Here is a 16,992-nt window from a genome sequence, read left to right as displayed (position 1 = left end):
TCCAGCGTTTCGTTCTTTATATTTTTTTTTTGTATCTCCGCGATCCACAATTTGAGAGACACTGCTGCGTCTGACGGTTAGAACGCTCCGACCGCGAAGGGTCAGAGAAACAAAACAAACAGTAGGGAACGATGATTCCATTACACGAATCTCGCGCAAAGATTGTCGCTCGAGGATAGGAATTACCATATTTATAAACTTCCGCGTGATATTCTTTGTAAACTTAAGAACTGTAATGTGACATTTTGTCGATGCGGGACACACTTTCCAACGATTATTTACACATTCACGCGTCCACCGCGAGAGAGGTTTTTTTTTCCCCATAAAATTACAGAAAGAAGTTTTAAATGTTCAAACGTTTTAGCGTTTCGTTCTTTGTATTTTTTTCGTATCTCCGTGATCCACAATTTGAGAAACACTGCAGCGTCTGACGGTTAGAACGCTCCGACCGCGAAGGGTTAAAGGAATAAAACAAACAGGAACCTCGCTAGTATTTACCTTTTTTCGACCAACCGTCGGAGGACCCCGCTGATACACGTCGACGATTCCCAGTAGGCAATCGTCGCACTTGCAGTAAAGATTGCCACTGGATGCTGAATCGTTAGATAGAAACGAGTTGAAAGTGCTCGCGCTGATCTGACTGTCCATAGAGTCTGTCCTTCTCAGAAGGTGGTCCTTTGTCGCTTTCGCTCCGTGGTTCTCGTTTTCGTTGTCATCTTCGTGCTTCAGACTTTGCTTCTCCATTTTCGCGAGCAACAGCTGCTCCATCAGGTTCAGCGTCGGCGGCGTCGGTAGCGTCAGCGTGGCCGGTGGCGTCGGTGACGCAGCGTTCACGTACCGTAAGTTCTCAGCTTTGTTCTCTTGCTCCATTCTTTCTGATTAATTTCACGCGTTTCAACGTGTTCGTACAGTCCGCTCAAACGCGTTCTATCTTTTCTTTTACTCTCGATCAAAGCGTCCAATATCTTCTAAATTGTACTCGGTCTAAATGTAATTTTATAAATTCGTTCCCGATGCTATTCGCTGTCGCGCACTTAATTCTCGATTATCTGGTGGTGGACAGAGAATCGTTTGTCGAGCAAATAATTTTAAATTTAACTCGGCAGTACTTAACAAAGTGTGGACTCTTATCGCGGACCAATTTCGTTCAATAATAGAGCGACGTTCGAAATAATTACGCCGATCGATGACAAACTGCGACATTTCAACTGTTCACTCGGTTCTCTCGCTGTTGCTCGAGGCACCAACATCACTGCTCTCTTAACACCCGCATCAACCAGTTCGCCGTCGACTATCGCGGTACAAAAAATGACCATGACATTCCGTGAACCGTGGGTGATCAATTTCTGCGGACTTGAATGCCCCTAGAGTACTTAACGAACCGGACAATTTGCTCGATGATCTCAATTCAAAACTTCATGGAAATGAAAAGCCCCTGACGTAATGGTAAAGTTAAGCCATGTGTTAAGTGACGTGTAATTTGTCTTAATTAAACTGAAATTTATCGCGAACATTCTCACAATCGGTTTGTATTCGATTTGTCGTTCGAACGCGAAAAATCTTTGTTAATTGAAACGTTGAGTCAAGGTCAAGTCTGAGTTAGAGGTGGGTCACTTGTGACCCCAACCTCAGGACCATTTTATCTCACAATCGGATCATACGCATGCAACGTAGTTTAAGATACAGTACACTTCTCTCTATACACATACATGACTTTAGTGCAATGTTTTTCAAACTACGGGAACTTATAATCCCAAGAGTGCAAAGAAAAACTTTGAACAAATGTGAATGATTTATATATATATTTGATCCATCTATTAATTATCAGAATTTAACAATTACAGGAGTATATATTTCTTGTATATTCTTAACCTTTTCGGATTATAATGTGCAGACCACCCGTTGTGTTGGTACCACATTGTTAAAAGAGTTTGGCACATGTATACATCCTGAGTGCGTTAGAGCTGTTGCATATGCATTCAAAATGATAAGGATTGCAGTTCCTGGTTAGAACATATTCGTAGTGCACGTGCAAAAATTTCGAAAAAACATTACACGTATACATTGTACACCATTAAAATAAATATTATTCATTTCGTATATCTATTTTCTTTAACTTCGATCATTATTTATCATTACGTTTGAAAATAATTTTAAAAAGAACTGAAAATAAAATTCTTGAAGACAATAATATTCGAAAAGAATAATTTGTCAATAAAATTCCTTTGGAAAGAAATTATTTTAATTATCCGAAAAGTAAAATTTGTCATAGAAAAAATGTTGCAAAAAATGTCGAAAGATAATTTTATGTTTCTTAAATAATTTCCTAATGTTCGTAAATGTTTCTTCATACGTATGTTTTTGTAGGTTAAAAAATGTACACGTTGTTCTTAGATATAAACAAATACATAATTATATAGTTTAAACGTTTTTCCTGTTGAATATTTTAGACATTGTATTTGAACAAATTTTATTCTGCAATATTTTTAAATTTCTCGAGATTTTTTAACGACTCTCAATTTACTTTGCAATTCCCGTTTCTCGAGAAATCAGACGTGCTGGATTCGACGTAGCGTACGAGTGTCGCGCACTCTGAGGGTTAATTCCACGATCCTTGGGAAGGAGGAGAAACCAACGAGGACATCGAATACCGGGATCAGCGTTGTCGGTAGCACAGATTTCTTCTACTGACCCGAATTGAAAGCTTCCTGTTAACTAGTCAGCCCATATTACTGGATGATCTATCACGTATATTGCATATATGGTACGCTACACGTGCACGGTGTCCATTCTCATTGGGACACGCGCGTGTGTACGTGTGCTTGATACCACAGGTGTGATAATCCTGCTTCTGATACTCTTCAGCTTTGGCCAACATCTGTCGCAACGCGTCGCTGATGGAGCCTCTTCGCGTTCGTGTTTCCCAGAACCAACATATAGTCTGAACTATATTTAGTGTCGAGAAGAGTTGTCTATTTCTTTCACAAGTCTCGATATGCGAAAACTTTGAGTTAAATACACCAACCCTAACCAAGGCTCGAATCCTTCTAAGCAGTAACTATTTATGGAATAGGGTTGTTAATATTTTTAACTACCGTGGTCCAATATACGTACGGGTAAAAATATTATTCTAATTAACGAAAACGTCAGATACATACATTTTTCACAACATGGACAAGCTATCATTAAAACACTTGTAGATAGAAAAAATGTCAAGGTAAAGTTAATTGGTTTAGAGTGGAGCATGTTCTAATATTGATTCTATGCATTTTTATGCATTGATGCATTTAAAAAATTCAACTGCATATAGTGCCCCATACTTTTAAATGCACCAATCCGTGCACTTTTTTATTATCTACAAAAAGGTATTAAGAGACTTGAACTTTCAAACTACTAGTTTTACAGTTATTGCAATTTAATGTTTTCTGCATTAAACAACGTATGTCAGAAGAAACATAAAAACTTAGCAAAGGACATTTAATTAAAAAAAATTAAACACATTTTAAAAAGAAATATGGAGGAAGTGTTTAGAGTGCGATGAATTTTTTGAATGCATCAATGCATAAAATTAATATCAAGACATGCTCCGTTCTAAACCATTCAACTTTGCTTTACGACATTTTTTTTTATCTACAAGCATTTTAAAGATATAGCTTATCTTCGTTGCGCGGGACACCCTCTACACGGTAACCTCTCATTAAAACGTCGTGTTTGTCCCTCGATAAAACGTACCAAATCGTCTCTACGTCCTTCAGTTTGACTAAGTGTCAACTCAAATTTTTTTATATTTCCTACTGTATCTTCATGAAAGTATTGTTTATTAAACACAATTAGACAAATTTTAAAAATAATTTGTATAACGTAGTGCCTCGAGTTTGTCGTAGACTTCCCAACCTTTTTCGATTAACAACCCATTTTGAATTTAATAAGATTCCTGTGCCACAGACTAAATTTTAAAATAGAAATATTTAAAATTACAATACTCATAATACAATTTACCACATATATTTTTGTGTATCACAAAAAAAAATAATTGTATCAAATATAATGGAACCGAATATAATTTAAAAAAAGTTATTTATTTATTTAACGAATATTACCAAAAATAAAATAAAATTTTACAAATATGAAACGTTACCGCGACGAACTTGAGGCACTCCCGCGACAGTGTAATACATCACGGCACATGAGAAACACTGGTGTAACGTATAAGGGTAAATAGTGCGGGTACGATCGTGTTTGGTCTCGTTTTTATCGGGAGAATCTCGTCAGTCCATTGATAGTGCGAATACGATCGTGTTTGGTCTCCTTTTTATTGCGAGACTTTTGTCAATCCATTGACAATTCTTTCACGAAGATATAACAAGAAATATACGAGTTTTTAGGTTATATTTGTAACAGTTACACTGACCCGTTCACGGCATGGCTTTCAAGCTCGATACTGAGTGCCTGTTGCACGAAACAGACGGTTCACACGTGACGGGGCCTCAACTCAAGGTACAAAAAACTGATTCCATAAAAAAATTGGCTACCATATCCTTCCTTAAAAAGTTTTAAACCGGTCGATAATCTTCGTTTTAACCAGAGATGTATTTATATATACAATTATTAAAAAATAAATGTTGAGACAAATTAATCGCGGACGTTTTTCTTAACATTGATTAACTCAATGTTATTGATTGACAAAAATTCAAAACAGGTATGATTATGGTTTTGATCAGAATCAAATGGCCTTTCAAGGTCTTTTCTCCTCTATCCCAAGCAACGTCAGATACGACTTTTTTTATATCGTGTCAACATACTTCTGTTTGAAAACAATGTTGGAATTTTATCACGATAAATAATCTACATAAATAAAACGTAGTTGTGTTTGTTTGTTGGCGCAATACGGAAAAGTGACGAAACTTGGAGATTGTATTTTTAAACGAGCTTCGAATCGAAGCTGTATGATATCGTAATCATAAATCTATATACGATACAAATATTTAATTACTATTTTTCAGGAGTGCTGTTTATTTGTCTAACATAATAACAAGAAAGTAATTCCCAGATAGCACCGTTTATTCAAAAGTCGTTTAGTTATCCTACGTCAATTTTGAATATCACTCAAAAATGTCTGAAATACATACTACATCATATAATACTCGAATTCGCGAATTTAACATGGGTTCATAAAAAGTATAAAAGGTGCTTGATTTAATAATTTTAAACATTCGGGAAACATTACTTTCAAACACTACTATTAGTGTTTTTAAACACTTTAAATATTCGCAAAATGTTACCGTAGAACATTTTAAAAATGTTCCAAGAATGTTGATACAGTACATCTTCAGGACGTTTCACTTTATGAACTGAACACTCCTACGACATTTAAAAGAACTTAACGAGCACGTGTAGAGGGCATGTGAGTCTTTTCGGGATGACCTAACCTATAAAATATCAGGTACAGATGTTCTTATGTAAGTACATATGATACTTTGTGCCATGGAATTAAAACAATCGTTCTATTAACTTTCATTATGAATTCCTACTATATTACCTTTAGTTAGTTTAGTTATTAATAAGAACGTATAATAACGTTACAATAGCTTTAAACCATATAACCTATATAATATCAGGTACAGATGTTCTTATGTAAGTACATAAGATACTTTGTGTTATATTTATGTTATAACCATGGAATTAAAACAATCGTTTTATTAACTTTTATCATGAATTCCTATTACATTACCTTTAGTTAGTTTAGTTATTAATAGGAACGTATAATAACGATAGTATGGCTTTAGACAAAGAGAAGGGATCGCGGAAATGAGATAGATAACATAGCTTGCTAACTTTGATTATTTGATCCTGATAGGTTCAGAGTTCTGTTATTAGGCGCGCAGAACAACGATGAAATCTTTTAAACGGAAACAGGTCAATTGTAGGACGAGGATAGAAATTGCAATTTGGTTATAAGTTCCTATTAGATTCAGATCTTAATGAGAATATAGAATGTGGTGGAGCTCTTACACAAAGTGACTCTAGCTTTGATTGTGCGATTACAGAGAATTCAAAGTTTTTTTTCTTTTACAAACATAAAATGCTGGTGACTATCCATTTCCTCTTGTGTGTTTCTTTAAATCGATGTAAATAAGTCAAATACGCGGTTTTAATCTTATGTTGGTTGGCGGTGCAAGGAACAAAAGGTGTTTTATTACGTCCTCTTGGTATCCTTCTCTTGCATAATGAACCAGTATTTCATCCGCTGATTGACGCAATATATTTGCCTACTACGACGTTGCAAGTAGCGGAACTTGTAACTACCTTTATTTTCCGCGAGGCCGTAACGATAATTTTTTTCTGTTTGCCATATTCCATCTTCTTTAGGGGGCAGTTTGATATTTGAAACCAAAGATAGAGTATTGTCTATTTTTCTATGAGAAAATATTTGAATGAAAATAAAAATTAATTAGACCTGTACCTTGTAGTTTAACAAGATATGTAGTATTTTTTTAAACAATTTTTTGTTGTTTCCGGTCATTCGAAACATGATAAGAAATAAAAACTTGCCCCAATGATTTTAGGCAAACTGTGTATCAAGGAAATTATTAATCCAGATTGAAACGTTTCAAAAATTAAAACAAGGACACCACTTTGATTAAAAATATTAAGCTTTCATTTTTTGGATAAGTAAAAATGTGGACAGAAAAAATTTACAATTTAAAATTACCGAGCTGCCCCCTTTAAGATCTGAATCGAAGACACTTTTTGGGACTTGATGAACCAAATGATTCATTAGTTATATATACAAAAAAAGAATTCCTTTGAATCTCAAAGTTTGAATTAACATCAGCCAGTCTTAGACCAATATTTAGATACTTATCGTATACCCTCTTTGATTTTTGTGTATTTATATCTGCTTATTCGTATTACGTAATTATTCCTGTTTTCTTTTTATATTTCTTTATTTTATTTAATCAATATCTCGGAATATTTTCCAAAGTATTATTTGCCGTAAAAAATAGTTTGAAAACATTACACGGAATATTTAATTCCATAAAACACAACCCTCTGATGCAACTATGCAAATTCGTAAATATTTATACGAAAGAAAAGATTGTTATTGATAATTCTGTCGTGGAATCATCGCTATCGGCGATTTGATCGATTCAGATGATTAATTACACAGTATCGAGCGTTCCCATCGACATGGTAGATAAATAATCCAGTTCTGTCTATTGATTTGCAATCTTCTGTTCGAGGATCACGAGGATGGATAAGAAACAGCCCGAGGCAAACGGTCCATAAATATGCCTGCCGGGTGATTCGTTTGAGTCACTAACCGGGTTCATGCACGACAAACGGCACAGCTCGAAAAAAAACCGTTGGAAACGTTGCTCGCTTTTAAAGGGGGCAGACGCGACCGACAAAGCCGTGAAAAGGCACCGCGTGCAATATTTAGAACGTTTGAAATCCCGTTCGTTTTTTTTACGGATCATAATCTTCAGAATAACAACCGGCTTATTCTTATCGGTATCAATTTCTATTGAGATCGATAATTTATTTTTATTGACAATAAAACGTTGAGCGTACTCAGTCGTGAGTATAATCGTGGTAGAAACGGCACAGCGAATTGCCAGAAACACATCCTACGACGATAGCTAAATCATTCTTCTGGACAACATGAAAATATCGAATCTTCGAATATTCCAGAAATCTATTTACTTTTTAAAATGGACAACTTCCTTTGCGCTGTATTTTAATATAATAATAATTGAACAGAATGGACGCTGAATAATATATAGAACCATTCTTAACATTATAATAATATTCTTTTTATTTCTATAACTTTCATCTTTTGTTACTTTTTCTGATTTCCCTTTTGTCAATCCTGGTCGTATGTTAATCAACGTTACTTGCGCGGAAAATGTATCTTTGATGTCAGAACGATTACAATTTTCAATTTTATACGTTATAAATGACGGTCATGCCAGACACATACATATTTGTTTGAACAATAGCTATACTGCGTGCACAGAACACATCAATGAATTGTAATTTATCGTCTAACTCAATGATTTTCAATGAGAGCCGTATGCCACCCTTACACGGCATCGTATTACAAGAATATTCGATTGAATTCCAGACTAATTTAACAACTTAAGTTAAAACTTATAATTGTCTCGATATTGAATAAAGAAGCGCATTTCGCTTATATCCAACAACGTTACAACCAGAGATTTAAAAGCTAAATAGTTTGCTGCTGCTGCAAGGATCTTAATGAACAATGACAATATTGTCGCAATACATTTGTTACGTCACTACATTCTTACTTTTTTATTATACGTATTGCATTATTGCAATTGAAGAACAGTCACGTGGCTCATAAAAATGAAAGGAGACTCTTCTATGGCCAAATGTCGAGAATACCTATCACCGTTTATTTTCGGAAATTTGAATCAAACATTTTTTTAAAACGAAGCTACGAAGTGCATTGTATGTAATAAAAATGCGTACAAAAACGTTGAAGTTAAGCCCGAGTTAGTCGAGCGTTTTTCACACTGCGCAAATATGTATAGTGTTTAGCGATTGACTTGCCTCCACGAGCGCGTCATGCAAAAAAACTATTCCAGCTATGCGGTCGAGAAAAACACAGCGCGCGACACCCTACACACAGAAGAACTCGTCCTAAGGTCGACGTTCAAACGTTTCATTATGGCCCAACGAATGAAAACACGCCAGCGGTGAGAAAAGAAAAAGGACCGCGAGAGGGCACGAGCACGCGCAGCACTTGCCACGATTTTGCGTTTTACTTTCCCTCATTGAAAGGTCAGTCGCGGTTATGCGTGCATTAACCGAAGGCAGTGCGAAGTATCGCCTTTTTCGGGGCACACGGAGCCCGGACGTTTCGAAATCGAATGCCAAGCATAGCGAGATTTTCAACGACGACCGTCTATCGCTAATGATGTTATTTTCAGTCACGCCGCGAAATGTTTTATTCATAACACGTCGAACACGGTCTCTCCCTGGCCGATATCGGACCGTCCCGTAAGTAGTGCGAGTTCTCTACTTCTAGAAGACAGAATTGCGACAACTTATTTGTCTCGTACATTTTCCTTCGTTTTTTTTTTTTACAACTCGTGGTCGTTTGTTTCCTACCCCTCTTTTGCAAAAATCCTTTCCTTTTGAACGAAAGGAACTACGAAGAATAATTTTTTATATTATTTTTTCTTAAAAGGACCTCCCTTTCACGATGCATAATCGGTGTGCCATCGGTTATCTAACCGAACACAACGAATTAGACTAATTTCTCCTTCTGTGTACAATGATGTACAATTCACAAATTTATATTATTGGTAAATATAGTTTTGGTTCTTCTTAACTTTTTCTGTGTCCTATATTTGCCTTGTCTTTATTACTTATTTACTTTTTTTTACCGAAACTCACTGTCAGCGAGTATGATTTTTATTTACTTTTTTATCTATTCATTTACTTCTTTTTATCGAGACTACTCTATACAAACTAGAGTGCTACAATAAATAGCGATAGAATACGAAGATGGAATCAACATCTACCAATGTAAATTCAAATATTTATATTTCATGCGAGTACTATCAATAGATTGCTGAGAATTTCTCGATGAAAATGATTCTAAACGCGACCTTTTTCGGACTACTTTTAATTAGTCGTTGATAAATTTTTAAAAATTATTGTTTGTTTAAAAATAATCTGAACGAGATCGTATTTGGATTCATTTTCATCGGGGAAACACTGTCAATGCATTAGTAATACTCTCGTACAAATAAATTTTTAAAAAATTAGAAAACAGAGGTTGCTCTGTCTCGTTTACTCTCGTCGTATCTTATTCATTTTTTCCGTCGAATAATAACAATAATAATATACATCGAACGCCTTTATTGAATCTTCTAGGCAAATGTATTGTATCTCGACATCGCGAACCGATAAAATTCAATCGAAATTTGACAATCAGTTCGGCCGATCAATAACACTTCGTTGGAACAATAACGTTTGTGTATTATCTATCTCAAGAGTCTCGGAAATTTATTTAATATTTGAAACACTGGTACGACAACTATGGTTTTTCCACAACTCATTGAAAAGTAAACGAGAACATTTCAGACAACAGAAATTTGTCAATCTTCAACCCGGTGGAAGGTTTAGTAATTTCAAAGGTCGTACGATAAATGTTCAGATCGTGATAAACAATCAACGATACTTAGTAATCTAAATTTTATAAATATTAAAACGCATCTAATTAGTTCTTACTGATTTATAATTCACTCTTTTTCAAATTCTAATATTAATATAAAAATATTAAATATTATTTAATATTGAATAATCCGATAGTTTTTTCAAATTCTTTTATTTAATCTAACAGTACGCACTTTTCAAAATTTACGAGAGATATAGACAGAGTTGTAAATCAAAATCATTTTTAATTTTTTTTTATATTTCGACAAATATGATGCATACATTGATTCATATATGCATTATTTAGCATTTGCATAATGTGTAATGCGTGAAAAATTAGTACTCGGTATATTTGTGATGTAAAGTTATTAATGTCAAAATAAATAGATGCAAAATAGGCGCCATTACACACTGTAAGATGTACTTTATGAGTAACAATAACAGTTCGATCATTATAAATGCGCGTTAAAAATAATTAACTGATTTCAGTGATAACTACATCTAGTATTCAATAAGTGACTTCTAGATTATTCTGTACGGTACATTACTATTTTTATCTTCTCCGATCAAACTACCACAGTAATAAATTAACGAACACAGATATTTCAATTGCACCAACATAATGTAAATTCTTTGGTTTTTAGAGGACACTTAAAAAAAAATAAAAATAAAAATAAATACATTAACAATTCAAAACAGTCGAACTTACATTATTTTAAAGTTCTCTTAATTTCTAAAAATACATTTCAATGTACTCTATTAATGTTTCCTGAAATGGATTTACAAATGACCGAAATGTTGAAACAAATAAATATAATTACTTCCTGAAAAGTGGGCTCTAGAAATCGAAGAATTTACAACCTCAATTCTATATTGAAATTATTTGCGTTCCTTAATTTATTACCGTAACAATTTTAACAAAGAAAATGTGGAAACAATAATATATCATATAGAATAATTATAAAATTACTTATTGTATTTTCAACGCGCTCCTGGTTCTACATTGCGGAATTACCTCGTAATCCAATACGTTTCGAGTAATATCCCTGTCCAGTATTTCGTCCAGATTGAGATCCCTTCCAGCGACTAAATCGATTCTCAGTAAATTTAACGGGCGCTGCTTCTCGAGCATCATCTCTCCGTGAAGGTGACACTTGTCCCTTCGTTCGCGTTCCACGGTCATGGGCGTCGCGTGAAATCGTCGCAGTCAAAACATGCCCCGAGGAACCGTCGTGTGCGCACGATTCATGGAACTGTCCAACTCGCGAAAATTGTTATTCGTCTAAACTCGAGGATGTCACATTATCGCGCGACAGTATTTTTTCGATAAGTTTTCGTCCCAACCCGTGGCACGCACGCAACAAAACAATTTCTTAGAAATCGCCGCGCGATTTTCTTATCTGATGCCAACGGGTTGTGATCGACGCGAACAAAGAGCGACCACGTGTCGGTGACGATTCGCGTGAGAACAGAGGATGTCCGTGAACATGCGTTTAAAATAATTACTAAACTGTAATGCAGGGATACGAGAAGAACGTAACAAGATTTTCTTAGTCATTCTTTATGCAGAATCTATCAAAATTTTTTATTTCAAATTCCTTCAAATCGTATTGAACTTATTTTACGCGCATTTATTAAATGGAACGCTACGTCTTTATTTCATCACATAAAAGAAGAAAAGAGAACGAATTGAACGTGCTACTTAGACATGACCTTGAAGCAATAGAAAGTTGTAGAAAAGGACAAATTGTCAAAACGCATTAATTGCTCGTTACCTGACTTACTTCGTTTACAGAATATGCTCAACGTTTTTGTACTTAGCTCTTAAACGCAATTATTTTTTTGTGGGTACTTAAAAAGTATTGTTTGTTAAATGACACATATACTACAGAAAAAATGACGTGGTCAATCGCTGATGTATATCGGGACAAGTTTACAAATTGAAGATAAAAATGTTGTCCATGCCCTATATATATATATATATATATATATATATATATTTATATAAATATTTCTAATATGTAAATAAATAATATATAAATTATGAATTGCAATATATAAATTATTTGTATATTATATATTTAAGACGATAAATTTATATTTTATATATTTATAATAATATTATATATATATAATAAAAAAGGTTTTAACCGGTAATATATTATCAATATTTGCATTATTTAAGTAATGCAAATACATATATGAATACATATTTTCCTCTTTGATTAATAATGTTTAGATACTCCAATACTCGATGTTTATTCGTAGAATTTGAATACCTATAGAATAGTCTAATAGTCCCAATAGACTTAGTTTTGAGCCCGTTGCTACCCATACTCTATTTTGCTTGAACATTGTATCAAGTAGTTCAGTAAATAATGACGTTTCTTATCTAGTTTGTACAAACAAACGTATCTTGTTTATAATTAAGGATGTTTGTGTATCGCTGGTATCGTTATTAGACGAATTGTAATATTAAAATCCCACTATTTTAAAGAAGTGTTGTTGCATTTTCTGTCATTTATAAATTAAAGATGCGACAATGAATATGTCAAAAATCGCAGGAAGGTTAGATTCGTTTGTTGATCTAGTTCATCGTTGCTTACACGAAAATCAGAAAAACGTCCAAACTTGACCAATACACCCTCACATAATCTTGTGATAGACATGCACATAACACTAAGAGAAATACAAATTAAGAGAAAGTAACGACGAATAAATTACTGATTAATAAACCCGTTACTTTTTTTAAATGCAACAGAATTATGTAATGTATACAATGTATCGATGTTACGACATTACTAATGAAATAACCTGCTATCATCTTTTCGAATTCTGTATTATTTAGACGCAACTTGTTCCCAAATCTATAACTTTAACACAGACTTTACCTTGACACTTTGTATCGCGACTTCGATCTCAGATCACCCGAGAAAACCGAATGATCGCTGGATTCGTTAGTAACCTTACACCGTAAATAATCGATCGTGTAAAAATCGATACTCGTTTTCACGCGCCGTCGATGGCCATTTGCTGAACCGCGTATCGTTCGTATCCTAACCACTGAAATGTTTCTCTAACTTAAAGAAAATATTCTAAATACTCCTACCCCCTTCCCCCGTCGAGTTTATTTAAATCCTACGTGATTCGTGATACCACTTTCTTTTTCACTTGCCAATTGAAACAACAAACGTTCACACGGTTTTCACTGGAATTCTATATTTTTTTCTTTGAAACGAGCGGGGCGAGAACGAGCGAAGGCGGTTGAGTATAAACAGAAAGTGAGGCACACGCCACTCTCGAACGATCCGCGGCCCGCGAGATCGCGTTTCACCGAATGATCACCGACGCACCGCTAAAACGCTTCTCCCTGTAATTAGAAGCGTTTCAGAGACTGGAACGAGAACGGGCCGCTGGTGCTCGACAATTTTCCCGGCCTCATTGGCGACAGCCGCTGGACGATTGGTCGAGAAAGAAGTCAAGCTTTGAATCCCGTAGACGAACCGCGCGCAATGGACTGACAATGACAGTGAGCCACACCGTATATATATATATGTGTGTATATGTATATATACATATATGTATAAGAAAGCAATGGGGCTGACAGTGACTGACCGAATCTCATGGAAAGCGGCACTACGAATGGAGAGACTGGCCTCGCTAGCCGATTCGAATAGTACTGGGATCAATTCAATGACATACTCTCATTTGTACCGATACGCATCAATGTATCACTATAGGTGGACGCACAGGTGATTCGTAGTACTAACAGTAAACTTTATTATTGTATATTAGTATATTTGAAATCGAAATGTTTAATTAATAGAAGTGTATACTTTTCGACGCAACATCGCTCCAACAACTTCACACTGGGAACGACTAAATGCTACTAACCCTTTATGGTCAAGGATAAAAGCTCTTTTGAACCTATTACGCATCACAACTTACTTCGTGCCCACTCATCGCGCATCTTCGCTCTCACGCTGTGTCCCTCTAACTACATCGAACGTAGTTTATTCGAAATCAATTAGAAACATGATACATTGTATTGTGATATAGATCGAAATAAGTTGTCGTTGGTATTGGTAGAACGTACTTTGTTAATATATTTTGTAGTTCGACACAATTCAAATATCAAATCACTATCAAAATTGTGGATCGTCCGAATAAATTTGAATAAATTTATACACGTATTAATCGAATACTTTTTACTGTTTACCATATAGTATATTCGCACAATTTTTCACGATCAAAAATCCCTTAATTTTTTAGGAATTCGTTATCACAGTTGGAACTGGAATTATTATTAATAAAAAATAAAAATTAAATTAACTTGATGGTAACACAACTGAAAACATTATTTTACTGAATTTATAGGTTAAAGATGAAATATAATTCAAATAAAATTATAGTTATCATCGTATTTGTTACATACATTTGTTTCTTCTTACATTTGAAAGATTCAGCAAGATTAATTTAAAAGTTACTAATTACGTTTGGCATGCAGTTTGATGGTTACCATTGCTTCTTGTATCTCTGATGAGTTGTGAATGTAATTAAACAGGTATTAAATTTTATGTAACTATCACATGTCTCTGTGAGTCTCAAGTCCTTTCAAGATATTTCTTCGAATGATATGATACAAGAGTATCATTTACAAATGTAAATGTATCCATAGTATCCGAACATGTCTCAGTCTCTACACTAAACATCACTGTCATTGATCCTCTACAAACTGACTAGCTAGCTAGAATTACGTTCGGCTAAAGATGTCATAAGCTTGAACTTTTAGTCATGCTTATCCAGTGAAATAATAGAATTACATTTGAAAGTGAAGATTTCTACATAAATGAAGTTCTTTTTTTAACTCTCACTATTATGCTTTATAAAAAGACACACATATTATAAAATTATCAGAATTAAACAATGCTAACAATGAATTACCGAATTTGCAAAATTACACTATTGAACACTTCACAACACTGAAATACAAGGATACTGAAAATGTTAAATGTTATAAAAGATTATAAAATTGCATTTTTTGCTCCTATGTTTCTGGTTTGCTAACTAGGAATCGCTCACAGAAAGTAGAATCCCCTTTGTTAATTGTTATTATCCTTCAGGAATCATTGTATTTACCTAAAGAATTTTGGAAACCTCTCTAGGATTTAGAAAATTAATTGCACTTTTTTCAATCTGATCTTAAACCAGATTTGTCAACTCTTACTAGTTTGTGGTTTACACAACTGGTAAATCCATTTTCCGATATTGACGCCAATTCCGTGTTAACCAATGACGTTATAGAATTGTGGAATTTACGGCGGTATTTATGAGCAATGTTTTTCTCCAGGCGATAACCTAACTACGTCAGAAGTGTCGTTTTTAAAACGTTGGTTTTTCTAACCGAACGATAAGAAAAAAACTTGGCGTCAGAAATGTACATACGTGCATGTCACTTGTTTTGGATCTAATATATTTATAGACATAAATTTTGTGGATTTCGAGTAAAACACCTGAATTTTATTTCGAACTGAAAACTGAGTAAAACAATTTCAAGGAAAAAAGCAACACGATCGTCACTGCATTTCGTTCGAACGTGCTCAGTGTTCTGCGAGTGTACACGTCAGTTGAACCCACGCAAAGAATGCACAAAGCGAGCGCGCACGTGCGCGTCGAGTTTGTAAACACGTTGATCCGTATGTAAAATGAATACGTGTCCAAAGACAGGTATGTACGTTTGTACGTACAGAAGAAAGGCATCCATAATAGATCTCTATGAACCACGTGAAACACTGTATCTTTGTCTGCCGCATTCTTGCGTAAAATTGGTCAAATAAGAATAACGATTTACAAGCGTCGGACACTTTACGATTCTACATCCTTTATCGTGTGTATCTCTAAAATTGCAAATATTTCATAGTATACGCCAACATCTTTAAAACTGGAAACTGTTAATCAGTTTCTCAAACGTGAGAAATATAAAAAGAGAAATGACAGATATAAATAGAAGAACAAAATATCGTTTGAGGGGAGTATACACGTGGATAAAGTTTAATCATGTGCGAGCACGCTCCCGTTTTCATTGAGCGTTCCTATATACTAAGACGAACTCCGTATTCGACGAATGAACGGTTCGTTTGTTCACGAACTGGAGCACAAGCGTGACGTTGCGTAAGATAAATTACGCGCGTGTTCACGGAAACAACAATGTGTTGGTGGTATCGCGCTAAACATAGTCTTTCCTTCGGTGTAACATTGAAATATTTATACACCTGGAATGGAAGTACGTCAGAATACCGAACACCAAGCCATTCAATGAATTTGCATAAATTTTATTCATATTTTTTTTTTTTTTTTTATTTTTTTTACAATACGCTTATCTTAAAATAGCTTAGAACTTTTTCTGATAAACATGCACGCTCGAAATAGAATATATGTCGCTGTGTAAAAATAAATTAAAATTGACTCCAAAAAGTTTTGAAATTAAGAAAAGCTTATTCAGCATTCCTCGTGCTCTTCTTAGAAACAATAAACTATAATTAATATAGCACTCACCCTCGCAGGTTTAACTTGCTGAAGTTCAATGACATCAGATTCGTCCCCACTGAGGCTGGAGATGGAACAGTCTGAAATTTTTCTTGGCGGTGGAATATCCAGAAATTCGATCTTCGTTTTTTCTTGCAGTTCTGGAACATTCTCTTCTGCATACTGTAGAAACTGTGAATCCAGTTTGGAATAGTACGAACTACTAGCGTCTAAACAGGAATTCCGCCTGTTTCCAGTCTCGTTAAACTTTCT

The 16,992-nt window shown here is 34.7% G+C and overlaps 1 protein-coding gene across 6 annotated transcripts in view; it reads right to left on the bottom strand.

Moving 5' to 3' along the window:
* Window positions 1-16,992, bottom strand: part of Ip3k2 (Inositol 1,4,5-triphosphate kinase 2) — a 45,219-nt gene that overhangs the window by 22,956 nt on the left and 5,271 nt on the right. For 4 of the 6 annotated variants that reach the window (XM_076312289.1, XM_076312293.1, XM_076312288.1 and 1 more), the window contains exon 4: window positions 16,750-16,990. In XM_076312289.1, the coding sequence (XP_076168404.1) occupies window positions 16,750-16,990 (241 nt within the window). Of the gene's footprint in view, window positions 1-498; window positions 1,436-16,749; window positions 16,991-16,992 lie in introns of those variants that run through there. The other 2 variants (XM_076312296.1, XM_076312295.1) reach the window with 2 other exon arrangements.

The sequence above is a fragment of the Ptiloglossa arizonensis genome, chromosome 5, assembly GCF_051014685.1.
Source record: "Ptiloglossa arizonensis isolate GNS036 chromosome 5, iyPtiAriz1_principal, whole genome shotgun sequence".
Classification (NCBI taxonomy): Eukaryota; Metazoa; Arthropoda; class Insecta; order Hymenoptera; family Colletidae; genus Ptiloglossa; species Ptiloglossa arizonensis.
Note: the sequence above shows the minus strand (reverse complement) of the source record. Positions and strands in the feature narration are given on the sequence as shown.